The sequence below is a fragment of the Pipistrellus hanaki genome (assembly GCF_964339955.1).
Source record: "Pipistrellus hanaki genome assembly, chromosome: 2".
NCBI classification, from domain to species: domain Eukaryota; kingdom Metazoa; phylum Chordata; class Mammalia; order Chiroptera; family Vespertilionidae; genus Pipistrellus; species Pipistrellus hanaki.
In genome coordinates this window covers 105696920-105722670 of record NC_140504.1, presented here as the reverse complement: position 1 = coordinate 105722670, position 25751 = coordinate 105696920, and the positions used below count along the sequence as shown (strand labels likewise).

Here is a 25751-nt window from a genome sequence, read left to right as displayed (position 1 = left end):
TATGGGGTGATCAGGCTGGCAGGCAGAAGCAGTTAGGGGCAATCAGAAAGGCAAGTAGGCAAGCAGTTGGGAACCAGCAGTCCTGGATTGTGAGAGGGCAGTGAGACATCCCTCGAGGTGTCCCAGATTGGAGAGAGACACAAATTTGTGCACCAGGCCTCTAGTCTACATATAAAAGCCTAAGCAACCATCTGACCAGTAGCTATGACACACAATGACCACCAGGGGGCAGATGCTGAATGTAGGCGCTGCAGAGCTGCAGTGACTTGGCAGTTGCAGTTCTTGGTGATACAGCCAGAACCCGAGAGGAGGGAGCTTGATTCTGGGGTGTGTCACCCGAGAACTGCCCTCTCACAATCCATGACAAAATTAGAGGCCAAACTACTTTCAAAGTAGGATTTAATTAGGTGGGCTTTCCAAATGGTTTCCTCTCTTTGACTTAAAAATTAAAAACACTTTGTAACAATCATTATATGATTCAGAATATGAAATTTTAATCAGATTCTATCCAAAAGGTATTTTTGAAGCACTACAACATGTATATTTCTAAAAAATAAAATAAATCTACTATAATGAAAAGACCTTTAACAACTTGCTTATACATTTTTTTATTAATTTATTTTTTAAATAATTCTTTATTGTTGAAAGTATTACATATGTCCCCTCTCCCTTCCCATCACCCCATTGATCCCCTCCAGTCCACTCCCACCCCAGCCCCAGGCTTTCACTACCCTATAGTCTTGTGTCCAGGGGTTATGCATATATGCATACAAGGTCTTCGGTTGATTACCTCCTCCTCACCCACACTCTCCCTACATTTACACACTTTAAAAGCAAGATAAAGAGGCCAGTGCTTTCCCCCTTTGTTGTACTTACCTTGATGTACACAGATTAACATTTCTGTGCCTTCAGAAGAGCTGAAATAGTGCCTGAGCCCATTTCTACACCTCTCAACTTTAGGACTGACTTAGCCACTGGCAACCTACCAGGCTTACCAAAATTTGACTAATAAAAAGAAATTCAACAAACTCTGGGTCAATACCCTGTTTCCCCGAAAATAAGTCAGTGTCTTATATTAATTTTTTTCCCCAAAGTTGCGCTAGGTCTTATTTTTGGAGGATGTCTTATTTTCGGGGAAACACGGTACTATCATAAAAGTACACAACAAAGAAATAGAGTAGAAGTAAATAATTTCCTTTGAGGCCCCTGCAAATCAACCACTGACATTTACTCATCTTCAACATCCAACTCAGGTTTGCTTTCTACCCTCTCTCCTGTGTAAATTTATTCATGTTCAATTCTCAAGGCTGTCATTTCCTACTCGTATTTAGCAGTCCACAGCCATGGTCACATCCTCAATTGTATTAACTGGAAACATTCGACCACCGAAATTCAAACATTCCAAAACATCAGGCAACACATCTCACTGTTACAGTCATGGTTGCTTAACAATGGGGATTCATTCTGAAAAGGGCTTCATTAGGTGATTTAACCATTGGCAAACATCAAGTGCACTTAGGCAAACTTAGATATTATAGCCTACTACACACCTAGGTATCACCTACTGCTCTTCGACTATAAGCCTGTACTACGAAAAGCAAGCTTATATACTATAAGCATAATATACAAAATTGTACAAAACAACACAAAATTAAATAAAGCACAAGAGAAAATGATGCAACTAAGAGATGTGGTAAACAGATGTATGGGGTTGATGCAGGCTAACACAGCACACTTTGTTACAACCAACATTTTTTTACAAGTAGAAAAAGCGCACTCAAAAAATGATAAAATGTATAATACAGTAAGTATACAACACAGAAAAAGTCATTTATTATCATCATCAATATTACATACATAATTGTACAATATGTGTTATACTTTTACCGAACTGTGATGTAGAAGGTTTGTTTCTACCAGTATCACCACAAACACATGAGGGATGTGTTCTGCTAAGATGTTATGAAAGCTGCCACCTCATTAAACAATGAAAAATTTTCAGCTCCATTATAATCTTAGGGAACCACCACTGTATAGCAGTCTGTTGCTGACCGAACATCATTATGTGGCACATCACTGTGTTTCAGTTCTATCAATCTTACTCCCTAAATATCTTCCCTTCAAACACCCTGCGATCTTTAATCCCTCAAACATTCCCTTTTCTTCCTACCAACTCCTTCTAGGCTTACTTATTTTCATGAGTCCTGTGCACTATCATTTTTAAGAACTTGCCCCTTTTTTGTAATTGTGGTAAAAGATACATAACATGAAATGCATCATTTAAAATTTTCTTCAGTGCACAATTCAATGGCATTAAGTACAATACATTTCACAAAGCTATATAGCCATCACCACTTTTTCTAAACACTCTGGTTGCTTCCACCTTGTTGCTCCTGTTTGTAATGCCAACACAAACGTGCTTTACAAGGATCTGTTTTCAATTCCTTTGGGTGTTTACTAAGAATTGATGGGTTATATGATAATTCTATGTTTAATTTTTGAGGAACTGCCAAACTGTTTTCTCCAGTAGCCTCATTATTTTATATCCCCACAACCAATATACAAAAGTTCCAATTTTTCCACATCCTTCCCACCAGTTGTTATTTCCAATTTTTTAAGTTATAGCTATCCTAGTGGATATAAATTTATTATCTCATTATGATTTTGATTTGCATTTCCCCAAACACTAATGATGTTGAGCATTTTTCATATACTTTATAGACTATTTGTATATTATTCAAGTCCTTTGTGCATTTATGAATTGGGTTGTTTGAGGGTTTTGTAGTTCTAGGAGTTCTTTATATATTCTGGACATTATTTATCTAATACATGGTTTTGCAAATATTTTCTGCCATCTTGTGAGTTTTCTTTTCACTCTCTTGTTTCCTTTTTGTTTTGTTTCACTTTTATTAATGGGAATTACATCATTCACCTACCTTGTAAACATGTTACTTCCTTCTCATTCAGTGATCCAGTCATCACTATCATCAATACAAATCAGAGAAGTGAATCTATTATTTGAGTCCTCAATCTTAGGTGAAATTATAAACCAAACATACACCTTCCATATTATATACTGCAATGGTTTTTAGAAATCTTAACTGCAGATTTGAGATATAAATGACTATGAATTTTCTCAGATACATTTTTAAAATTCAATTTGCACATTATGTCAAAATAATTTCAGCATAGTTTAATTTCTTATTTATGATTAAATCTAGAATAAATGTTCTACTTCGAAAATTTCTAATAGTTAAGAAAATTAAAGGAAAATTAGCCATCAATAGATAAAAATATCTTAATAGTATTCTTTGATGTAAAGTTTTTAATTTTGATGAAGTCTGACTTATTTTTTCTCTTATAAGCTGTGCTTTTGATGCCATTTAAAAAAATCACTGCTAGTCTACATTCCCACCCCTAGTGAATGAGGGTTCCCTTTTTTCCACAAACTCTCTAACACTTGTTACTGCGTATACTGTTGATAATGGCCACTCTAACAGGTGTGAAGTGGTATCTCACTATAGTTTTGATTTGCATTTCCCTAATTGCCAGTGAGGTTGAACATCTTTTCATATATCTATCTATTTGTATATCTCCGTGGGGGAGATGTATTTTCAAGTTCTCTGCCCACTTTTTATTGTTTTTTATTGTTTGGTGTTGAGTTTTACAAGTTCTTTATATATTTTGGAAATAAAATATTAGAGCTACTGTTTGCAAATATCTCCCATCTGGTTGGCTGTCTCTTTTTGTTGTCAGTTTCTTTTGCTGTGCAAAAGCTTTTTAGTTTGATATAGTCCCATTCATTTATTTTTGCCTTTACCTCCCTTGCCTTTGGGGTCAAGTCCATAAAATGTTCTCTAATTCCTCAAAATATTAAGAATGGAGCTACCATATGACCCAGCAACCCCAGTCCTGGGTATATACCAAAAAAACTCAAAATCATGTATTCTCAAAGATATATGCACCCCTATGTTCATTGCAGCATTATTCACAGTGGTCAAGACATGGAAACAACCAAAGAGTCCCATGATAGAGGAATGAATAAAGAAGATGTGGTACTATTCAGCCATAAGAAAGGATGAAATAGTGCTATTTGCAACAACATGGTTGGACCTTGAGAACATTATGTGAAATGAAATAACTCAGACAGAAAAAAACCTATGATTTCACTCATATCTATACTAATAAAAGGGTAATATGCTAATATGGTAATATGCCAGGAGACCTTCCAGATGTTCTTCTGGAAGAAGTATGGTGGCAGGGCCAAGGTAGAGGCGGTTAGAGGCCAAGAGGGGAGGGCAGATGTGGATGATCCGGTCAGGAAGGGACAGCAGTTGTGGGTGATCAGGCTGGTGGAGGGTGGGGCCGTTGGGGGTAAGCAGGTCAGTAGGGGGCCAGTAGGGGGCGAGCAGGCCATCCGTGGGGGTCAGTTGGAGGTGATCAGGAGAGCAGGGGTGGGGGGCAGTTTGGAGTGAGCAGGCCAGCAGGGAGGCAGTTGGGAACAAGCAGGCCAGTGGGGAGAGGAGGTGGGGGCGAGCAGGTCAGGAGGGGAGGCAGTTGGGAATGGGCACACTGGCAAGGGTGGGGGGAGGCACGCAATTGAGGGGTGCTTTTCAGGGTGAGCAGGCCGGCAGCTGGGGGATGTTGGGGGAGAATAGGCTGGCATGCACAGTGGTTAGGGGCAATCAGGCAGGCAGGCAGGTAAGCAGTTATGAGCCAGCAGTCCCAGATTGCTAGAGGGATATAGACTGCCGGTTTAGACCCAATCCGTGTAGGGCATCCTTTGAGGGGTCCCAGATTGAGAGAGTGCAGGCGGGTAGAGGGACAACCTCTCTCCCTCATGCACAAATTTCATGCACTGGGCCAATAGTGTTGGATCTAAAACTGAAACATATGAATACAAACAGCAGAGTGGTGGCTGCCAGAAGGAAGGGGGTAGGAGAAGACAGGGGTCCTAATATGTAGAGACAGAAGATTTGACTTTGGGTTGTGGACACATGGTGCAATATACAGATCTTATAACAAAGAAATCCACACCTAAAACCTATATGTTCATGTTGACCAATGTCACCACAATCAATTTAAAAAATAAAATTTCTTTAAAAAAAGTAATTGCTGCTGAAACCGGTTTGGCTCAGTGGTAGAGCGTCGGTCTGTGGACTGAAAGGTCCCGGGTTCGATTCCGGTCAAGGGCATGTACGTTGGTTGCGAGCACATCCCCGGTGAGGGGGTGTGCAGGAGGCAACTGGTCGGTGTTTCTCTCTCATCGATGTTTCTGGCTCTCTATCTCTCTCCCTTCCTCTCTGTAAAAAATCAATAAAATATATTAAAAAAATAAATAAATAAAAATAAAAAAAATTAAAAAAGTAATTGCTAAATCCATGGTCATAAAGACTTTCCTCTACGTTTTCTTCTAAGAGTTTAATAGTTTTATCTTTTAAGGTTAGTCTTTGATCCATTATTTGAAATAATTTTTATATATGGTATAAAGTAAGGTTCTAATTTAATTTCTTTGCATATGGATATTCTGTTTTCTCAGCATCGTTTGTTCTTCCCCCTTACCAAAAATCAATTGTGTTAGTTTCCTTAGGATGCCATAACAAAACATTACAACTTGAGTGGCTCAGACAATAGCAACTTGCCTCACACAGTTCTGGAAGCTAGAAGTTCACAATCAAGGTGTTGACAGGGCCAGACTCCCTCTGAAATATGTCAAGCAAGCCTTCCTTGCCTTTTCCTGGCTTCTGTGGTTTGCAGCAGTCTTTGACATTCCCTGGTTTACAGATGCATCACTCCAACCCTCCTCCTTCACATGACATTCTCCCTGTGTCCACACTTATATGGCTGTCTTCATATGAGGACATAAGTTATACCCAAACTACTGCCTTATGACCTCATTTTAACTAATCATATCTGTAATAAACTTATTTCCAAAGTTAACATTTTGAGGTACTGCTGTTGCTTCTATTGTTTATTTCCCCCCAATCTCCCTTACTTCAAAATGTGAGATTACTGAGACAAAGGGGAAAACAATTTTCTAGCTTGTCAACTATGATGAAAGCCACAATATTTGGTGTTTTAATCAAAATGTCTGGCTCCAAATGTGCCCAAAAAAGTAATGGGCCTTTAAATCTTCCAACAATATTGATTATTTTAATACTTCTAATGCCGCAAAGTTAGATGTCTTCTCAGCTAGGATGCTCACACCAGACAGTGCAGAGGGGAGTGTTGGGAGCACCAGTTTTACTTGTTAAGTATTTGGAGACATTAATTTTATATAAAAACAAACATGATATATTATAGAATATGACAACAATGCATGAGTGAGACACTTGTGACAATCTCACACACGTTGATTTTTCCTTTTGTTAGTTTAACATATAAAACTGTGCCTTTTTAATAAAAATATGCCACAATGTTCTGAGGGCTGGTTCCTACCTCAAACCTCAAGGGAAACGGCTTGGGGAGGACACAGCCGTTGCCTCAGTGACCCAGGACTCAGTGCCTCCATGCTCCAAAAGGCGCCATATCCTCACTCAAACCTCTTCTGTCCTTGACAGAAACTGTTTGGGGAGGGCACAGCCATTGCCAAGGTGACCCCTGCATGACTGACTTCCTTCCAATGAGTTGAGCTTCTGTTGTGAAAGGTGTTACACCCAGGGTTTTTATATAAATACATAACTACCTTGAGGGCTCACATTCTTTTTTTTTTTTTTTAACTTAATAAATCTTTATTGTTCAGATTATTATAATTGTTTCTCCTTTTTTCTCCCATAGCTCCCCTCCACTTAGTTCCCACCTCACCCTCTGTCCTTACTCCCCACCACTGTCTTTATCCATAGATGTATGATTTTTGTCCAGTCTCTTCCCGCACCCTCATCCCCTTTCCCCCTGAGAATTATGAGTCCACTCCCTTTCTATGCCTCTGATTCTATTATATTCACCAGTTTATTCTATTCATCAGATTTTTAATTCACTTGGTTTTTAGATTCACTTGTTGATAGATATGTATTTGTTGTTCCGAATTTTTATCTTTACTTTTTACTTCTTCCTCTTCTTAAAGAATACCTTTCAGCATTTCATATAATACTAGTTTGGTGGTGATTTACTCCTTTAGCTTTTTCTGATCTGTGAAACTCTTTAGCTGACCTTCAATTCTCAATGTCAGCTTGGCTGGGTAGAGTACTCTTGGTTGTAGGTTCTTGCTATTCATCACTTTGACTATTTCTTGCCACTCGCGTCTAGCCTGCATAGTTTCTGTTGAGAAATCAGCTGACAATCATATGGGTGATGCCTTGTAGGTAATAAACTGTTTTTCTCTTGGTGCTTTTAAGATTCTCTCTTTGTCTTTTGCCCCTGGCATTTTAATTATGATGTGTCTTGGTGTGGTCCTCTTTGGATTCCTCTTGTTTGGGGTTCTGTGCACTTCCTGAACTTGTAAGTCTATTTCTTTCACCAGGTGGGGGAAGTTTTCAGTCATTATTTTTTCAAATAGGTTTTTAGTATCTTGCTTTCTCTCTTTTTCTGGCACCCACATAATTCGGATGTTGGTATGCTTGAAGTTGCCCCAGAGGCTTCTTACACTATCTTCAAATTTTTGGATTATTTTTTCTTTTCTGGTTGAGTGTTTTTTGCTTCTTTGTATTTCAAATCTTTGACTTGATTCTTGTGTTCCTCTAGTCTGCTGTTGGGTCTCTGTATATTATATATATTTTTTTCAGTCAGTGTATGTTTAATTTCTAGTTGGTCCTTTTTCATATCCTCAAGGTTCTTGCTAAATTTACTGGCTTTTTCTAGGAAATTCTTGAAAAAAACCTTATAACCATGGTTTTGAACTCTATATCCAGTCATTTGTTTTCCTCCATTTCTTTTGTTTGTGTTCTCGTCTCCGCATTTTTGCTGCTTCCCTGAGTTGGTAGGGTAGCTTTGTGTGCTAGGTGTCCTATATGGCCCAGTGGGTCAGCCTCCCCAGTAACCTGAGGTGGACACTCTTGGTGCACCCCTTTGTGGACTGTGTGTACAGCTTTGTTGTAGTTTAGTCTTGTTGTTGATATTCCAGGCCAATTGGCTGTGAGTATCAGCTGTATCTATGCTGGGAGACCTTTTGTGCTGAAGACAGCCTTATAGGACCAGACTTGCAAAACTGAAAAAAACCTCTGTACTCAGCCTGAATGGGGCGGAGTCTCAGGACTGAGCAAATAGTCTTGACTTCCCGTCAGCCCTGCCTTATGAGACCTCTGGGTCAGTGTCCCTCGGTAATCACTGCAAGCACCTCTGAGAGAAAGCCGCCCACAAGTTTTGCCCGCTGTCAGACAGTCCAGTTTCTCCCCCAATGAATCTGGATTCCCAGATTCTCACCCGGAATTGAAGGTTAGAGCATTCTGGTGCTTCCAGTTCCCTCCAGCTAGAGAAAGCCTGCACACACTCAGCAGTCAGTCCTCTCTCTGAGCACTTGTGTGCGTGCCTCCAGACCTCTGCCTTTTGTGGCTCCACTGAGTTTCCACCTGACAGTCCAGATTCCCCCATAAGAGCATGTGTCCCCAGGGGCTTGCCCGGAGACTGGGGTTCAGTGCAGTCAGGAGCTTCCAACTCACTCCTGGTAGGGAAAGCCAGAAGCACTCTCAGCAATCAGTCTTCACACGCACGCCTCCAAACCCCTGCCTGCTGCGGCTCCCCCAAGTCTCTGTGTGCCTTTCTCTCTACCTGAGAGTCCAGTCTTCCCCTCTCTTCCCTCCCCTTCCCGCCCCCCCTCCCCATAAGAGCCTGGGTTCACAGGGAACTGCACAGTCAGGAGTGCAGTCAGGAGCTTCCTTTTCCCTCCCACCAGAAAAAGCCAGCCAGGCACTCAGCCACCCTTCCTCTGCGTTTGTGTCTCCATACCTCAGCCCCATGCAGCTCCTCTGGTTCTCCGTGAGCTTTTCTCTTTCCTTCTAGTTGTAGAATTTCCACTCCACCAGCTTTCCTGTGGTTCTGAATGATGTCCATTCTGTCTTTTAGTTGTAGTTTTGAAATTGTTGTGCGAGGCAGCAGTTTAGGTTCTTACCTATGCCACCATCTTGGTTTCCTCAGGGTTGGCATTCTTATTTATCTTTACATTCAGTTCAGCAACCAACACAGTGTCATTCTCCCTCTCAGTGCCTGGTGCTGAGTGAACCCTGGCTCCTGGGACTCTCAGCTTATGTTACTAATTGGCACACACCCTGATCTGAGGTTAGTTGGCAAAAGCCTCCCTAAGAATCAGAGGACTGAAGAAACAAAACAGCTTAAGAATTTTTTTTTTTACAAAAGGAATTTAAAGCAATCAAAATGGAGGAGATGTTATTTAGAGTAATTTTAGAATACAGGTAAGTGGGGGTAGTGGAAAGAGGACATGATTAAATATAGTGAAAATTTTTTAACCTAAAAATTTGAAGGAAAAAAACAAAAAACTCAAAAACTGAAGAAAAGTAAATAAATAACAAGTTTCCTGGAATCAGAAGGTGGTAGGATGGAAAGGGAACAAGGAGAAAAACAAAAAGAAAGTTCAAAGTTTAGACTTCTTGATAGCATCTGTAAGGAAAAAACTGTTCCTATGGCCCACAGACAGAACACATGGTGGACACAGGAGAAGACAGTGAGTTGGGAAGAGAAGTTGCTGGCTGGGACTGGGATGAACAATATATTAGATCCAGTCTGCCTCTCTTTTTCTCTCATAAATGAGCAAAACTGTTATGTCAGGGAGCCTGTAGAACCTGCCAGCATTATAGGCACAATGGCTCACTGGAGCCCATGGAGCAGGAAAGATTCCATTATCTATAATAAAAGTGTAATATGCTAATTAGACCAGACAACTGAACAATTTTCTGGACGTCCTTCTGGGCAACCTTGCAGACAAAGCCACAGCTGTGAAGGCCGAGGTAAGCCACCATGGCTGCGAGAGCTGAGCTCCTTGCACAAATTTCGTGCATTAGGTCTCTAGTCCTAATATATAAAAACCCTGAGTCCATCACATCCACAACAACCAACCAAAAGTCAGTCCTGCAGTCAGCGCTGGGTTGCCATGGCAATCCAGTACTGACTGTTACAGCTGCAGGCACCGTGACCCAGCACTGACTGCTAAGGGGGCTACAAATCAGGCCTGGAAAGAGGCAGAAAGAGAGAATCAGGGTCTGATCTGTAGCCTCTGTGGAAGCTGTTGATCAGGACTTGCCTCTTTCTTTCTTTCTTTCTGGCCCTGATCAGCAGCCACACCTCCATTTTTCTCCAGGCCTCCACTGGGGCTGCTGATCAGCCCCACCTTTCTAATCAGGACCCATTGATAGGTCAAGAGATGCTGAATGGCATAGAAACTGACCAATCAGAAACAAATCTGGGTGAACTGTGAGGAGCCAATGGCTGCCTAGTAGGCGGAGTTTTTGACACTGACTGGCATAGCAACTGACCAATCAGATCCAAATTGGCCGGCAGAGGAGGGCAGTTGGGGGCAAGATCAGGCCAGCAGGGGAGGGCAGTTGGGGGCAACCAGGCTGGCAGGGGAGGGCAGTTATGGGCGATCAAGCAGGCAGGTAGAGGCAGTTGGGGGAAATCAGGCAGGCAGGCAGGCAAAGAGGTTAGGGATAATCAAGCAGGCAGGCAGAAGGGTTGAGACAATCAGGCAGGCAGGCAGATGAGCGGTTAGGAGCTAGCAGTCCCAGATTGTGAGAGGGATGTCCAACTGCCAGTTCAGGCTCGATCCCACAGATTTCCCTATTAGAGAGGGTACAGGCTGGGCTGAGGGACACCCTGCTCCAGCACGAATTTTGTGCACTGGGCCACTAGTATTTTAATAAGGCAGAAAGTAGGCTTACTTTCATCCCTCTTAACAAAACAAAACTTCTTAATCCACAAACTTGAAACTCCCCAAACAGATATTCACTGTGATATGAACCCTGCAACAGAAGACTTATCACACTTACTTGTTCCATGTAATAAAAGTTGCTCTCTGTGTTGAAATGCCAAGGCCAACAATTTGATTCATCTCTATTCCTGCAGCTGAAAATAAAGATGGATAAATCACATGTTTAAAAGTCAATGAAATTTTTCTTTATAAATTATAGTATGGAAAAATTATTGAGTATAATCTCTAGGAAAAACATCTAGGGTTAGCATTTTTTTTTTCTTTTTATTGTTTCAATATTACTTTGTATTCATTACAGCATAGTAGTTAGGCAATCATATACTTTACAAAGTGTACCCCTGATATTTCCAGTACCTAACTGGCATTTAAATTAAAAAATTTTTTTTTTTTTAGAGAAGAAGGGAGAGAGAGAAATGTCAATTTGTGAGAGAAACATTGATTGGCTGCCTCCCGTATGAATCCCAACTAAGGATTGAACCTGCAATCAAAGCATGTGCCCTAACCAGGAATTGAACACTGAAACCTTTCAGTGTATGGGACAACATTCTAACCAACTGAGCCACCTACCCAGGGCCCTACATGTCATTCTAATAACACATTTGGCATTAATAAAGACAGTATTACTAAGATGATTCCTTTAAGGGAAAATGGCCGTATTCCAATAATAACAAAATGACCTTCATCTTTAAATGTTTGGGGGGGGGGGGGGGAGACACAAAAACTACTAAAAGTCAGATTATATTTTCTTCTTGATAATACTAAAATATTGGATCTCAATTTAAGCAATGATGCAATGATCAATCAAAATAGAAGTTGGTAAGTGGCAATAAAGGAAAATCCCCAATGAAACTCAGTTCTTATATTCCACATGAATAGATGCTAGGATGTAAACAAGAACATAGTGGGGGGGAGGGGGTCCAAATTTCTTAAAATATAGCAAGTTTTTTGTGAAGTTCTTTTAAAAAAGCATTTATCTCATTGAGCAAATTAAAGACAACTTCAACTTGAGCAGAGAAAGACAAATCATCCTCTAAACAATACGCCTCCCAAAAATACTTAACCTGAACCATGTGGATGTAATCAGACAACTCCAAAATGCAAGTCTATTAAGCTGGTCTGTAAGTTTGAAAACTTGTCAATGCCACGAAGAACATGCTCTACAATAAAGGAGACTAAATTGATAGACAGCTAAATGCAATGCCTCATCTTAGATTAGATTCTGGATTGAAAACCAAAGTTATTTATGACTGAGGTAACAGAGAAATACTGAAGTTTAACAGGCATTAGAAAATAATACTGTTGTGGACTGAGAAGGAAGATACCCAATAAGAAGGGCTCCTGATGGCTAACTGGATTCAAATTTAAAACAACAGAACCTAGCAGCCATTTCTACATATGGCCCTCTCATGCAAACTGCACTTTAGGGAGAATCCTGCACTAAACTGCTTGCCTGCACTGTGTTCCTGCCAGCTAACCAGGCTCCTTCTCAAGGAGTTCCTGGAATCCTACTTCAACCAATGGAACTAAGGCTTTCCCCCATTCAATTGGAGCTGCACAACTATATCCCCATCAACAGCTTCACTGACCAATTGACCAATTAGAGCAGTTCCATTCTGACCAATCAGATAAGTGCCTTTTGGACCAATCAAGCTGTGAAGATCTGGGGTCCTTATTTGCATGAAGACAGACCAATCCGCGACCAGGGGGCAGAGACATCTGTCTATATGTCAGCTCCCCTCTGGCTCTGGGAGCCCACTTTCTTCCCTTTCCATCAAGGACTAAGAGCTGTGTTTCCACTGCTGAGCTGATACACTGAAGATGTCTCTAGAGCAGAGCGGAACAGTGCAGAAGAAAGCCGTCTAGCTCAGAGCAGAGCTGACTAGCCAGAAAGGAGCCTGGTACCAGGGCCACCTGGCCCAGGGCCGCCTCACTCCCATGCTGTTTTCACAGCCCTGCTGTATTGTAATTGCGCTATTTTGCACTAAATAAAGTTTCCTTCCTACAGTACCCCAAAATGGGGATTCCTGTTGGTGTCAAATTGGTGTAACTGTCCATCATTTGACACCATATTAATGTTACATTTCCTGGCTGTGTTGATATAGGAGAATACTACTTTTTTTTTTTTTTTTTTTTTTTTTTTTTTTTGAAATAATGCTGAAGCATTTAGGGATAAGGTTAAGGCACAACCAACCCTCAAATGAATCAGCTAAAAAGATTGTAGAGGATAAATACAGTAAACATTGCAAAAAATGTCTGAATCTCTACAGGTGTCCAGTGTACTATTTGGGCAAAATTTTTAAGTTTTGAAATATTTCAAACCGAAAAGATGAAAAGTAATTCAGCCAAAAAAATTAAGTAAAAGACCTTTCTGGATTTACATTTACAAGTCATATTTCATATGTTCTTTTTAAGAGTGGCACTGAAAACATTCTTAAAGAACTAAGATTTTGGACCATGGCAGCAGCCAGGAAAGCACTTTGAATGGAGAGGCCACACAGAAAAATCAAAACATATTTTATAATAAAGGTTACTCAGTGTAACTCCTGATAGCAGGAACTGTGTGTTATAATTTTGTTTATAACCCTCAGGCATTTTTTACACAACAGGAAAACAAATAGGCACCAGCTGCAACTGGAATAAAGATAAAATGTGAGCCTTTAAACTATGGCTGAGAAAACTTAAACCAGAGGGCAGAGTTGCTGTTTCCATTCCTTGAAAAAGCAGTTCACTATAAACTGCAATGTCTTCTGGGAAAGTGCTATGAAAAAAAAAAACAACAACACAGCAGAATGGAGTTGGTATTGTCAAGAGAGCAATCTAAAATAGAGCCAGAAGGCTTCCAGGAAGCTAAGCTAGCTCACACTCACCAGGTGAAACTGAACTTTTGAGCTGAGGTAACCCAAAGGCTACATCCTGGCTTTACATCACTGAACTCCGTTAAAAAATAAACTTTTCGGAGATCCAAGATGGCTGCTACGTAGTTTGAGAGTGAGAGAACGAAAGGGAGTGCGTGGATGTGCAGGGAGTGTCAGTATTTGTGTGTGAGGCACCCTCCAAGGAACTGTGCGGACTGGTGGACCAGCCCCCTGTGACCGGGCAGCCTCTATTGTGGCTGAAATCTCGCCCGGGCCTGCCAGCTCTGCCGCAGAGGCCACGCCATCTTGAAGGAGGCGGCTGTGATCGGAGACTGTCCTTGATTGGAACTCCAGCCTTACCTTCAAACAGGAGATCTTGGAGGCCACCCAGGAAACTTACAGCCACCACACCCAGGGACCAGTTACCTCAGCTGCAAATCCACAAATACGGGAACTCCAACCTCCCTGAGCATGGGCTCCTGGGAGGTCTGCTCAGGGGCAAACACCAGCAAATTCACACACAGGCCCTGCACCTTCTCACAGAGCAGAAGGAATAGCTGAATTAAAGAGCACCCACCGGGAACTGGAGAATTAAACACAGCAGGCACTGCCTAAAGAAAGGTAAGATTTGGGATCCAGACTAGAGGGAGAAAACGCAGTGGGAACAAGAGCCTCAAAAAAAGACTGCCCCCACAAAATTCTCAACTGTTGGGATCAGTGTAGCCCTCGAATGTGGAAGGGAGTCCACAAGGCTGCTGGCAGAAGGGGATTCTAGATATTAACCCACAGCTGGACTGGACCCAGAAAGGCAGCCTGAAGTACTGTACCGGCTGCACAGAGGTGCATACAGAGTCACGCAGAGAATTGCATGCAGAGCCAGAGTAGAGGCCTTTTAGACCAGGATATTACGACAGACACACTCTCACCCAGCGGCTGCAGCACAAATGGACTCGTGTGTAACTACAACTAAAAACAGACTGAGAACCAAAAAGAGCAGAGAGAGATCCTGCCTGCTTGAAAATAAGGTTGCCGCTTACAACACCAGGGAATTTCAATACTGTGCTGACTACCTGCAAGAAAAAAAATATGCCAAGCAGAACAGTGGAGGAAGTGAACGACCTTCACTACTTCACATTTTTATTTTATTATTTTATTTATTTTTTAATATATTTTATTGATTTTTTACAGAGAGAAAGAGAGGGATAGAGAGTTAGAAACATCGATGAGAGAGAATCATCTGCCTCTTGCACACCCCCTTCTGGAGATGTGCCCGCAACCAAGGTACATGCCCTTGACCAGAATCCAGGACCTTTCAGGACCTTTCAGTCCGCAGGCCAACGCTCTATGCACTGAGCCAAACCGGTTTTGGCACATTTTTATTTTTTATCTTTTACTTAAGAAACTAATTTTTGTCTCACTCTATTTTACCTTGTTTTTTATTTTATTTTTATTTTTAACTATAGTAGTAATACTATTATTTTACCCTTTTTAAAAAAGGTTCTTTGTTATTTTATTTTATTTTATTTTATTTTGGGACTAGTGTTATATATTCTATTTTGATTTTCCCTTTAGCATTATTTTAGTCTATCTCAATTTTTCTTTTATGCCAATACTCTCTTCATCACTTTTCCCCTTTTTATCCTGTTTCTCTTACCCTGTTCCTGCTTTAGCTTTTCTCTACCCTTTTTTTTTTTTACTCCATTAAAATATTGATCTTACTCATACATCTAATTTCTTCTCCCCTGCTCCAAACCCATACACACTTCTCTCTTCACTTTCTTCACTACCCAAATTCTTCTTTTTTCTTCTTCTTCTTCTTCTTCTTCTTCTTCTTCTTCTTCTTCTTCTTCTTTTTTTTTTTGCCTTTTTCTTTGTCTTGTTGTTGTTTGATTATTGGATACTTTTATTTTCTGTGGGGCTTTTTTAATTTTATTTTGTTTTTCCTCTCCTCTATTATTCTCTTCTAATAGCTTAATTCCAATCACCAATTTAGGCCTAGCTATTCTCCATCTTCCTTTTCCAATAGTAAACAAATACACAGATAGATAGACTAAAGGAGGAAAATTATGTAGACATATTTTTTCATATATATATAAAAATATGTATACATAATTTTACATATTATGTATATATATAATTTGTTAGTATTCTTCTTTTACACCCATTCTCTTTCTACTTCCTCTATATGAATTGTGGCTATTTCCTCATGCAATTCCTTGACCTTACGTCCTGGAAATAAGTTCTGCCTCCTCAGATTCATCTGGGAGTTTGTTGTTTGTATTTTTTAGATTAGCTATTCTTTATAGTTTGCATTTATCTCTGGGTGTTTGTTGTTTGCATTTTTTTTTTTTTGGATTAGTTATTTCATTGGAGTTTTCTCCCCATATATATTTCCCCCTTTTTTTTTTTCCATCTCTCTTTTCTCTCCTCTTTCCTTTTCTATATAACATTTTTGCACTTTTCTCTATTCCCTAATTCTCTTTTCTCTGGTGATCACCTTTATTTAGTAGTATTTGTATTCTGAATACATTTGAGTTTGGTGGCCTGTGCATCGTGTCTTATTGTGTAGTATTTTGTGCCTTTAAGTTAATGCACGAGAGAGAGAACTACATAACCAGAAACCCTGCAAGGAGCGATAATGGGAAGACAAAGAAACAGCCCACATAAGAAAGAAAAGGAGGCATCACCAGAAAAGGAAGTAAATAAAATGGAGGCAAGCAATATGACAAAGAATTCAGAGCAATGGTCATAAGGTTGCTAAAAAGGATGGAAGACAAATTCAACAATATGTGTAAAAGCCAAGAGGAAATTAAAAATGACATCGCTGCAATAAAGAACTCAATAGAAAACATCAAAATTAGAATAGAATAAGCAGACGATCACATCAGTGAGCTAGAAGACAAGGTAGGAAAAAAATACCTAAGCAGAGCAGCATCTAGAAAAAAAACTTAAAAAACAGGAGAAGAGACCAAAAGAACTTTGGAACAATCCTAAATAAAACATCATCTGCATAATAGTGGTCCCAGAAGGAGAGGAAAATGAGCAAGGAATAGAAGACCTGTATGAAAAAATAAAGACAGAAAACTTCCCTGATATCAGGAAGAAAAACTGATGCCAGTAGAAGAAGCTCACAGAGTACCAAACAAAATGAACCCCAAAAAATCAACACCGGCACACATTATAATTAAATTGGGAAACACCAAGAACAAAGTAAAAATCTTAAAGGCTGCCAGAGAGACACAGAAAGTTACCTACAAAGGATCTCCCATCAAACGATTGACTGATTTCTCAACAGAAACACATCAGGCCAGAAGGGAATGGAATGAAATATACAGAGTCATGAAAGCAAGGGTCTGAATCCAAGAATACTGTACCCAGCAAGGATATCAATAAAAATTGAGGGTGAAATCAGGAACTTCACAGGCAAAAAAAGGACTAAGGGAGTTTACTACCACCAAACAAGGAATGCAAGAAATGCTATAGGGTCTGCTGTAAAAAGAATAAATAGGAAGGGAAGAAGGAACACAGGCATAAAAAATAAAAATGGCAGATCTTCAAGGTTGATCCTGCATGTGGATCCTGGGGGCTGTGGTTGCACAGACAAATTTGCCAAAATGACTAACACAAAGGGAAAGAGAAGAGGCACCCGCTATATGTTCTCTAGACCTTTTAGAAAACATGGAGTTGTTCCTTTGGCCACATACATGTGAATCTACAAGAAAGATGATATTGTGGACATCCAGGGACTGGGCACTGTTCAAAAAAGAATGCCCCACAAATGTTACCAATGGCAAAACTGGAAGAGTCTACAATGTCACCCAGCATGCAGTGGGCATTATTGTGAACAAGCAAGTTAAGGGCAATATTCTTGCAAGGAGAATTAATGTACGTATTGAGCATATTAAGCACTCTGAGCCGAGATAGCTTCCTGAAACGTGTGGAGGAAAATGATAAGAAAAATAAGGAAGCCTAAGATAAAGGTACCTGGTTCAATTGAAGCATCAGCCTGCTCCACCCAGAGAAGCACACTTTGTGAGAACCAATGGAAAGGAGCCTGAGCTGCTGGAACCCATTCCTTATGAATTCATGGCATAAGTGGAAAAATTAAAGAATTCTGTGCTGATAATAAATAAATAATAAATAAATAAATAAACAACCAAACAAATAAATAAAAATGGTGGAGATCTCCAAAATGGCGGAAGAATAGAAGGACGGGTTCTGATCCTTGTCCCAAAGCAGAAAGAGAAAGCAACTGTAGGTCACACTGGGAGTGTTTCTCAGAAAGCTAGGGGACAGGTGAACTCCAGGAGAAGGCAAGGGACTACTGATTGAGTTCCCCTGACAGGGAAGCACCCACGCTGGGGCGGGGTCCCATCCTGGAGCTACCTACAGGCTTGGACGAGGAAATCTCACCATCTTTATAGGAAAGGTGGATCTTAACAGAGGCCTGAATATCCATAGCCGCAGCGACCGCCTAGCAGCTGTAAGCCCCAGAACACCAATCCCAGGTGGCGTGAACACTTGGACTCAAAGGAGCACTCCACCGCACCACAAAAAAGAGAGAGAGAACTACATAACCAGACATCCTGAAAAGAGAGACCATAGGGAGACAAAAAACAGCCCGCATATGAAAGAAAAGCAGGTATCACCAGAAAAGGAAGTAAACGAGTTAGAGGCAAGCAACCTATCAGAACAAGAATTCACAGAAATGATCGTAAATGGCTAAAAAGAATGTAAGACAAATTTGACAGTATGAAAAATGAAAAATAACATCGCTCCTATAAAAAAATCAATAGAATGCATCAAGAGTAGACTAGAAGAAGTAGAGGACTGCATTAGTAAGCTAGAAGACAAGATGGAAAAAAATACCCAATTAGAGCAGCTTCTAGAAAAAAAAATTAACAGCAGAAGGAGAGCCTAAGGGAACGTTGGGACAATACAAAACAAAACAATATTAGCATAATAGGGGTTCCAGAAGGAAAGGAAACTAAGGAAAATATGGAAAACATGTTTCAAGAAATAATGATAGAAAATTTTCCTGAGATAGAGAAGAAAAAACCCACACAAATCCAAGATGCTAGCAGAGTCCCAAGCAAAATGAATCCCAAAAGACCGACACCAAGGCACATTATGATTAAAGTGGCAAACACCAACAACAAAGTAAGAATTTTAAAAGCAGCCAGAGAGAGACAGAAAGTTACATATAAAGGAACCCCCATCAGATTAGCAACTGATTTCTCAACATAAACCCATCAGGCCATAAGAGAATGGAATAAAATATACAAAGTCATGCAAAGGAAGGGTCTAAATCCAAGAATACTGTACCCAGCAAGGATATCAAATCAAAATTGAAGGTGAAATCAGGAGCTTCACAGACAAAAAAAGACAAAGGGAATTTATCACCAGCAATGTAGGAAATGCTAAAGGGTCTGCTGTAAAAATAAAAAAGAAATAGGAAGCAAAGAAGGAACACGGGTATAGAATAAAAATGGCGACAAATAAGTACCTTTCAATAATAACTATAAATGTAAATGAATTAAATGCCCCAATCAAAAGACATAGGGTAATGGATTGGATAAGAAAACAAGACCCATATATCTACTGTCTACAAGAAACCCATTTCAGAAAAAAAGACACACAGACTGAGGGTGAAGGGATGGAAAAAGGTTTTCCAGGCGAATGGAAATGAAAGCAAAAAAAAAAAGCTGGGGTAGCAATACTCATATCAGACAAATTAGATTTCAACGTGAAGGACATAACAAGAGATAATGAAGGCCACTTCATAATACTAAAGGAAGAAATCCAACAAGAAGAAATAATCCTGGTAAACATATGTGTACCCAATACAGAAGCACTCAGAAATATTAAAAAAAAAAAAAAAAAAAAAAACTGCTGGAGGATATTAAGGGAGAGATAAATATCAATACAATTAAAGTAGGACATTTTAATACTCCACTGTCACCTTTGGACAAATCCTCTGAACAAAATATCAGCAAAGAAATATCAATCCTAAATGACTCACTAGACCAGAAGGAATTAATCAACACCTTCAGAACATTCCACCCCAAAGCCACAGAATATACATTCTTCTCAAGTGCACATGGGTCCTTTTCAGAGTAGACCACATGTTGGGCCATAGGCAAAGTCTCATCAAATTCAAGAAAACAGAAATCATATCAAGCATCTTCTCAGATCATAGTGGCATAAAACTGGAAATCAACAACAATAAAAATAATCCAAAGAAATCAAACACAAGGAGACTAAATAGCATGCTATTAAACAAGAACTGGGTTACCAGAGAAATCAAGGAAGAAATAAAAACATCCTGGCAACAAATTACAAAGAAAACACAACAATCCAAAATCTATGGGACACAGCAAAAGCATTCTGAGAGGGAAGTTCATATCTCTACAAGCCTACTTAAAAAAAAAAAAAAAAAAAATGGTAACAAGTTATCTAACTCTACAACTCAAAGAGTTAGAAAAGGAGCAACAAGAAAAGCCCAGTGTAAGGAGAAATAGGAAATAATAAAAATCAGAGTGGAGATAAACGATATAGAGAACAAAGAAACAATACAAAAGATCAACAAAACCAAGAGCTGAATGGATAAACAAAATTGATGAACCTCTAGCTGAACAAAAACAAGGAGAGAGGACCCAAATAAACAAAATCAGAAATGAAAGAGGTAAAATAACAACAGATCCCGCCAAAATAAAAAGGATTGTTACAAAATATTATGAACAACTCTATTCCAACGAACTGGACAACCTGAAGGACATGGATATATTCCTAGAAAAATACAAACTTCCAAAACTCAATCAGGAAGAATCTAAAAATCTCAATAGACCAGTGACTTTCGACGAAATTGAATCAGTCATCAAAAACCTTCCAACAAACAAAAGCCCGGGGCCAGAAAACTTCACAGGGGTATTTTACCAAGCATTCAAGAAAGAACTAAAACCTATCCTCCTCAGTTTACTCCAAAAAATTCAAGATGAAGGAACACTTCCTAACTCCTTCTATGAAGCCACCATCACCCTAATACCAAAACCAGATAAAGACAACTTAATGAAAGAGAATTATAGGCCAATATCCCTCATGAACATAGATGCCAAAATCCTCAACAAAATTTTAGCAAATCGGCTCCAGCAGAGCATCACAAAGATTATACAGCATGACCAAGTGGATTTATTCCAGGAATGCCCAGGATGGTACAATATCAGCAAATCAGTAAATGTGATACATCACATAAACAAATTGAAAGATAAAAATCATACAGTCATATCAATTGATGCAGAAAAACCATTTGATAAAATCCAACACCCTTTCCTGATAAAAACTCTCAACAAGGTGAGAATACAAAGATCATACCTCAACATAATAAAAGATATATATGATAAATCCACAGCCAACATCATACTCAATGGGCAAAAACTAAAACCATTCCCTCTAAGAACAGGAACAAGACAGGGATGCCCACTTTCACCACTCCTGATTCATATAGTTTTGGAAATATTAGCCATTCCAATTAGACAAGAAGAGGAAATAAAAGGCATCCAAATTGGAAAAGAAGCAAAATTGTCCTTCTTTGCAGATAACATGATATTGTACATGAAAAACCCAAATGACTCCATCAAAAAACTAATAGACTTAATAAATGAATTCAGCAATGTAGCAAGATACAAAATTAATGTCAAGAAATGTATGGCATTTCTATACTACAATAGTGAACTTACAGAAATAGAGAATAAAAAAGCATTTCCACTTACCATCGCACCAAAAAAATTAAGATACCTAGGAATAAACTTAACTAAGAAGGTAAAAGGGCTATATGTGGAAAACTACATGACACTGAAAAAAGAGATAGAGGAAGATGTAAACAGATGGAAGAACATACCATGTTCATGGATTGGTAGAACCAACATCATCAAAAAGTCCATACTTCCCAAAGCAATTTATAGGGTCAATGCAGTCCCCATTAAAATACTAACAGCATATTTCACAGACGTAGAAAGAATTCTCAAAAAAAATCATCTGGAACAAAAAAAGACCCAGAATAGCCAAAGCAATCCTGAGAAAGAATAAAGTAGGAGGGATCTTAATACCAGACTTAAAGCTGTATTACAAAGGCACTGTTCTCAAAACAGCATGGTACTGGCACAAAAACAGACATATAGAACAATGGGATAGAATAGAGAACCCAAGCCACTATGCTCAATTAATATTTGACAAAGAAGGCACAAACATACAATGGAGTGAAGACAGTCTCTTCAATAAATGGTGTTGGGAAAATTGGACAGATACATAAAAAAAAAATAAAACTAGATCACCAAGTTACACCATAACACAAAAATAAACTCAAAATGGATACAGGACTTAAACATAAGATGAGAAACCATGAAAATACTAGAAGGCATCCACAGGCAGCAAAATCTCAGACATATGCCAAAAGAACTTCTTCACTGATACTGCCCCTAGGGCAATGGAAGATAAAGATAAAATAAACAAATGGGACTACATAAAAATAAAAAGCTTTTTCACAGTAAAAGAAACCATCAACAAAACAACAAAAAAGTCCACTGTAGGGGAGAACATATTTTCAAATGTTATCACTGATAAAGGTTTAATCTCCAATATCTACAGAGAGCTTATACAACTTAATAAAAGGAAGATAAATGATCCAATTAAAAAATGGGCAATGAGCCAAAACTGGTTTGGCTCCGTGGATAGTGCTTCAGCTTGTGGACTGAAAGGTCCCAGGTTTGATTCCGGTCAAGGGCATGTACCTTCGTTGCAGGCACATCCCTGATGGGGGGTGTGCAGGAGTCAACTGATCGATGATTCCCTCTCAATGATATTTCTAACTGTCTACCCCTTTCTCTTCCTCTCTGTAAAAAATCAATAAAATATATATATTTTTAATGGGCAATGGACTTAAGTAGAATCTTTTCAAGAGAAGACAGAAGGAAGGCTAAGAGGCACATGAAAACATGCTCAAAGTCACTAATTATCCAAGAGGTGCAAATCAAAACAACAATGCGGTACCATCTCACACCTGTCAGATTGGCTATTGTCAACAAATCAACAAACAACAAGTGCTGGGGAAGTTGCGGAGAAAAAGGAACTCTCATGCACTGCTGGTGGGAATGCAGGCTGGTGCAACCACTGTGGATAACAATATGGAATTTCCTTAAAAAAAAAACTGGAAATGGAATTCCCATTTGACCCAGTAATCCCACTCCTAGGAATATATCCTAAGAAACTAGAAACACCAATCAAAAAGGATATATGCACCCCTATGTTCATAGCAGCACAATTTACAATAGCTAGGATTTTGAAACGGCCTAGGTGCCCATCAGCAGATGATTGTATCAGAACACTATGGTACATCTACACAATGGAATACTATGCTGCCATAAAAAAGAAAGAATTCTTATCATTTGAGGCAACCTGGATGGAATTGGAGAACATTATGCTGAGTGAAATAAGCCAGTCAATGAAATAAAAACACTGCATGATCTCACTCATTTATGGATAATAAGGAACATTATAAACTGATGAACAAAAAGATAGATACAGAGACAGTAAAGCAACAAACAGACTGTCAACTTACAGTGGGGAGGGGAGGGAAATATGGGGGAGATAAGAGATCAACCTAAGGACTTGTATGCATGCATATAAGCATAACCAATGGTCGCAAAACTCTGGGGAGGGAGGGCATGTATGGGAGTGGGTGAAGGAATTGGTGAGATATGTACACATATAATACCTTAATAAAAAAATGAAAGGAAAAAATATATATAAAAACCTGGTGACTTAAAAAAATAATAATAATAAAAATGGTGACAAACAAGTACCTATCAATAATAAATCTTTATTGTTAAGATTATTACAAATGTGTTCCTCTCCCCCACTCAATTGCTCCCCTCCACCAGGTTCCCACCCCACCCTCTGTCCTTTCCCCACCCCCATTATCTTCATCCATACGTGCAGTTTTTGTTCAGTCTCTTCCCGCAACCCCACTCCCCTTTTCCCCAGGAATCATCAGTCCACTCTCCTTCCATACCTCTGATTCTATTATATTCACCAGTTAATATTGTTCATCACATTTTTTAATTCCCTTGGTTTTTAGATACACTTCTTGTTATATATATTTGTTGTTCATAATTTTTATCTTTATTTTCTTCCTCTTCCTAAATAACCCTCTTCAGCAATTCAAATAATTCTGGTTTGAGGGTGATGAACTCTTTTAGCTTTTATTTGTGAAGCTCTTTATCTAGCCTTCGATTCTGAGTGATAGCTTTGCTGGGTAGAGTATTTTTGGCTGTAGGTTCTTGCTATTCATCACCTTGAATATTTCTTGCCATTCCCGTCTAGCCTGCATGATTTCTGTTGAGAAATCAGCTGACAATCGTATGGGTGCTCCTTTATAGATAACTACCTGCTTTGCTCTTGCTGCTTTTAATATTCTTTGTCTTTTGCTCTTGGCATTTAATTATGATGTGTCTTGGTGTGGTCCTCATCGGATTCCTTTTGTTTGGGGTTCTGTGCACTTCCTGGATTTGTAAGTCTATTTCTTTCACCGGGTGGGGGAAGTTTTCTGTCACTATTTCTTTCAGTATGTTTTCGGTATCTTGCTCTCTCTCTTCTGGGACCCCCATAATTCTGATGTTGGTTCGCTTGAAGTTGTCCCAGAGGTTTCTTACACTATCTTCAACTTTCTGGATTCTCTTATCTTGCTTCTGTGGAGGAGTGTCCTCTGGCTCTTTGTGTTCTAAATCTTTGTCTTGATTCTTGCGATCTTCCAGTCTGTTTTTAGGACTTTGTGCAATATTTTTTTATTTCAGACAATGTTTTCTTCATTTCTAGTTGATCCCTTATTATTTCTAGTTGTACCCTTTTCATATCCTCATAGATCTCATTTATTTTATCAGCCTTTTTTAGGATGTTCTTGAATAACCTTATAATTGTAGTTTTGAACTCAATGTCCAATCTTTTCTTTTCCTCCATCTCCTTCCTTTGTGTCCTGCCTTTTGCCTGTATTTTAGTTGTTTCCCTGATTTGATGGAATAGTTTTGTGTACTAGGTGTTCTGGTAGAGCCTGGTAGCACAGCCTTCCTAGTTACCTGCAGTGGACAGTCTTGGTGTAGCCCTTTGTGGGCTGTGTGTGCAGTTTTGTTTTTAATCCTTGCTTATTGTTGGCATCACTGGGAAGTATTGATCTCCAAGCAAATTGGCTGTGAGGATCAGCAGTGTCTCAGCTAGGAGGGCTTCTGTACTCCGCTTGGATGGGTCAGGGTCTCGGTGTGGCACAGACAATCTTTGGTTCCCTGTCAGTCTCGCCTTAGAAAAGTCCTGTTCGCAGTGAGTTTTGGAAGATTGGTTGCAGGCACGCGCACCTCTTTGGTAAAGACGCAGACAAGCTTTGGATTCTGGCCAGTCCCTCCTTAGAGAAAGCCAGCCTCTGGGAGAGCTTCTGTGCTCAACTTGGATTGGGCAGAGTCTCAGGTTGATGCAGACAAGCTTTGTTTTCCCTTAGGCTCCTCCCTAAGTCCCACAGTAATGGCCTCTGGCTTCACAAACCTCCGAGAGATCTCTGCCCACTGCCTGACAGTCTGGCCTCTCACTGACTGGGGCCGTCTATCAGAGCAATAGGGTGATTCTGTTTTCCTCTTGAACAAGAAAGCCAGCCGCGTGTTAGCTGTCCACCCTCTCTGCGCACCAGGAGTAAGCCAGTAGCGAACTCAGCCTGGCCTCTTGGCGCACCAGGAGTAAGCCAGCAGCAATCTCGGTCTAGCCCTCCCTCTCCGCGAGCCGGGAGTAAGCCAGCGCCTTTTCGCGTGCACTGTTTTCCGTACCTTCACAATTCCTGAGGTTCAGCGTGCCTTCTCTCTTCTTCCCAGATGGCAGAGCCTCCTCTCAGTTAGCCATCTATCACTTCAGGGCAATGCCTCCCCTGTTTTCCAGTTCTAAATTCAAATTTGTTGTGGTAGGCTGCATTCGGGTGTCTACCCTATGCT

At 39.8% G+C, this 25751-nt stretch overlaps 1 protein-coding gene and 1 pseudogene across 6 annotated transcripts in view; one reads left to right on the top strand and one right to left on the bottom strand.

Moving 5' to 3' along the window:
- GK5 (glycerol kinase 5) overlaps positions 1 to 25751 on the bottom strand; it is a 180352-nt gene that overhangs the window by 119424 nt on the left and 35177 nt on the right. For all 5 annotated transcript variants that reach the window (XM_084872468.1, XM_084872472.1, XM_084872471.1 and 2 more), the window contains one exon: positions 10935 to 11010. In XM_084872468.1, the coding sequence (XP_084728594.1) occupies positions 10935 to 11010 (76 nt within the window). The remainder of the gene's footprint in view (positions 1 to 10934; positions 11011 to 25751) is intronic.
- LOC311616739 (large ribosomal subunit protein eL21-like) lies at positions 17328 to 17848 on the top strand (annotated as a pseudogene). Its single transcript has one exon. The product of its transcript is annotated as a large ribosomal subunit protein eL21-like (transcript).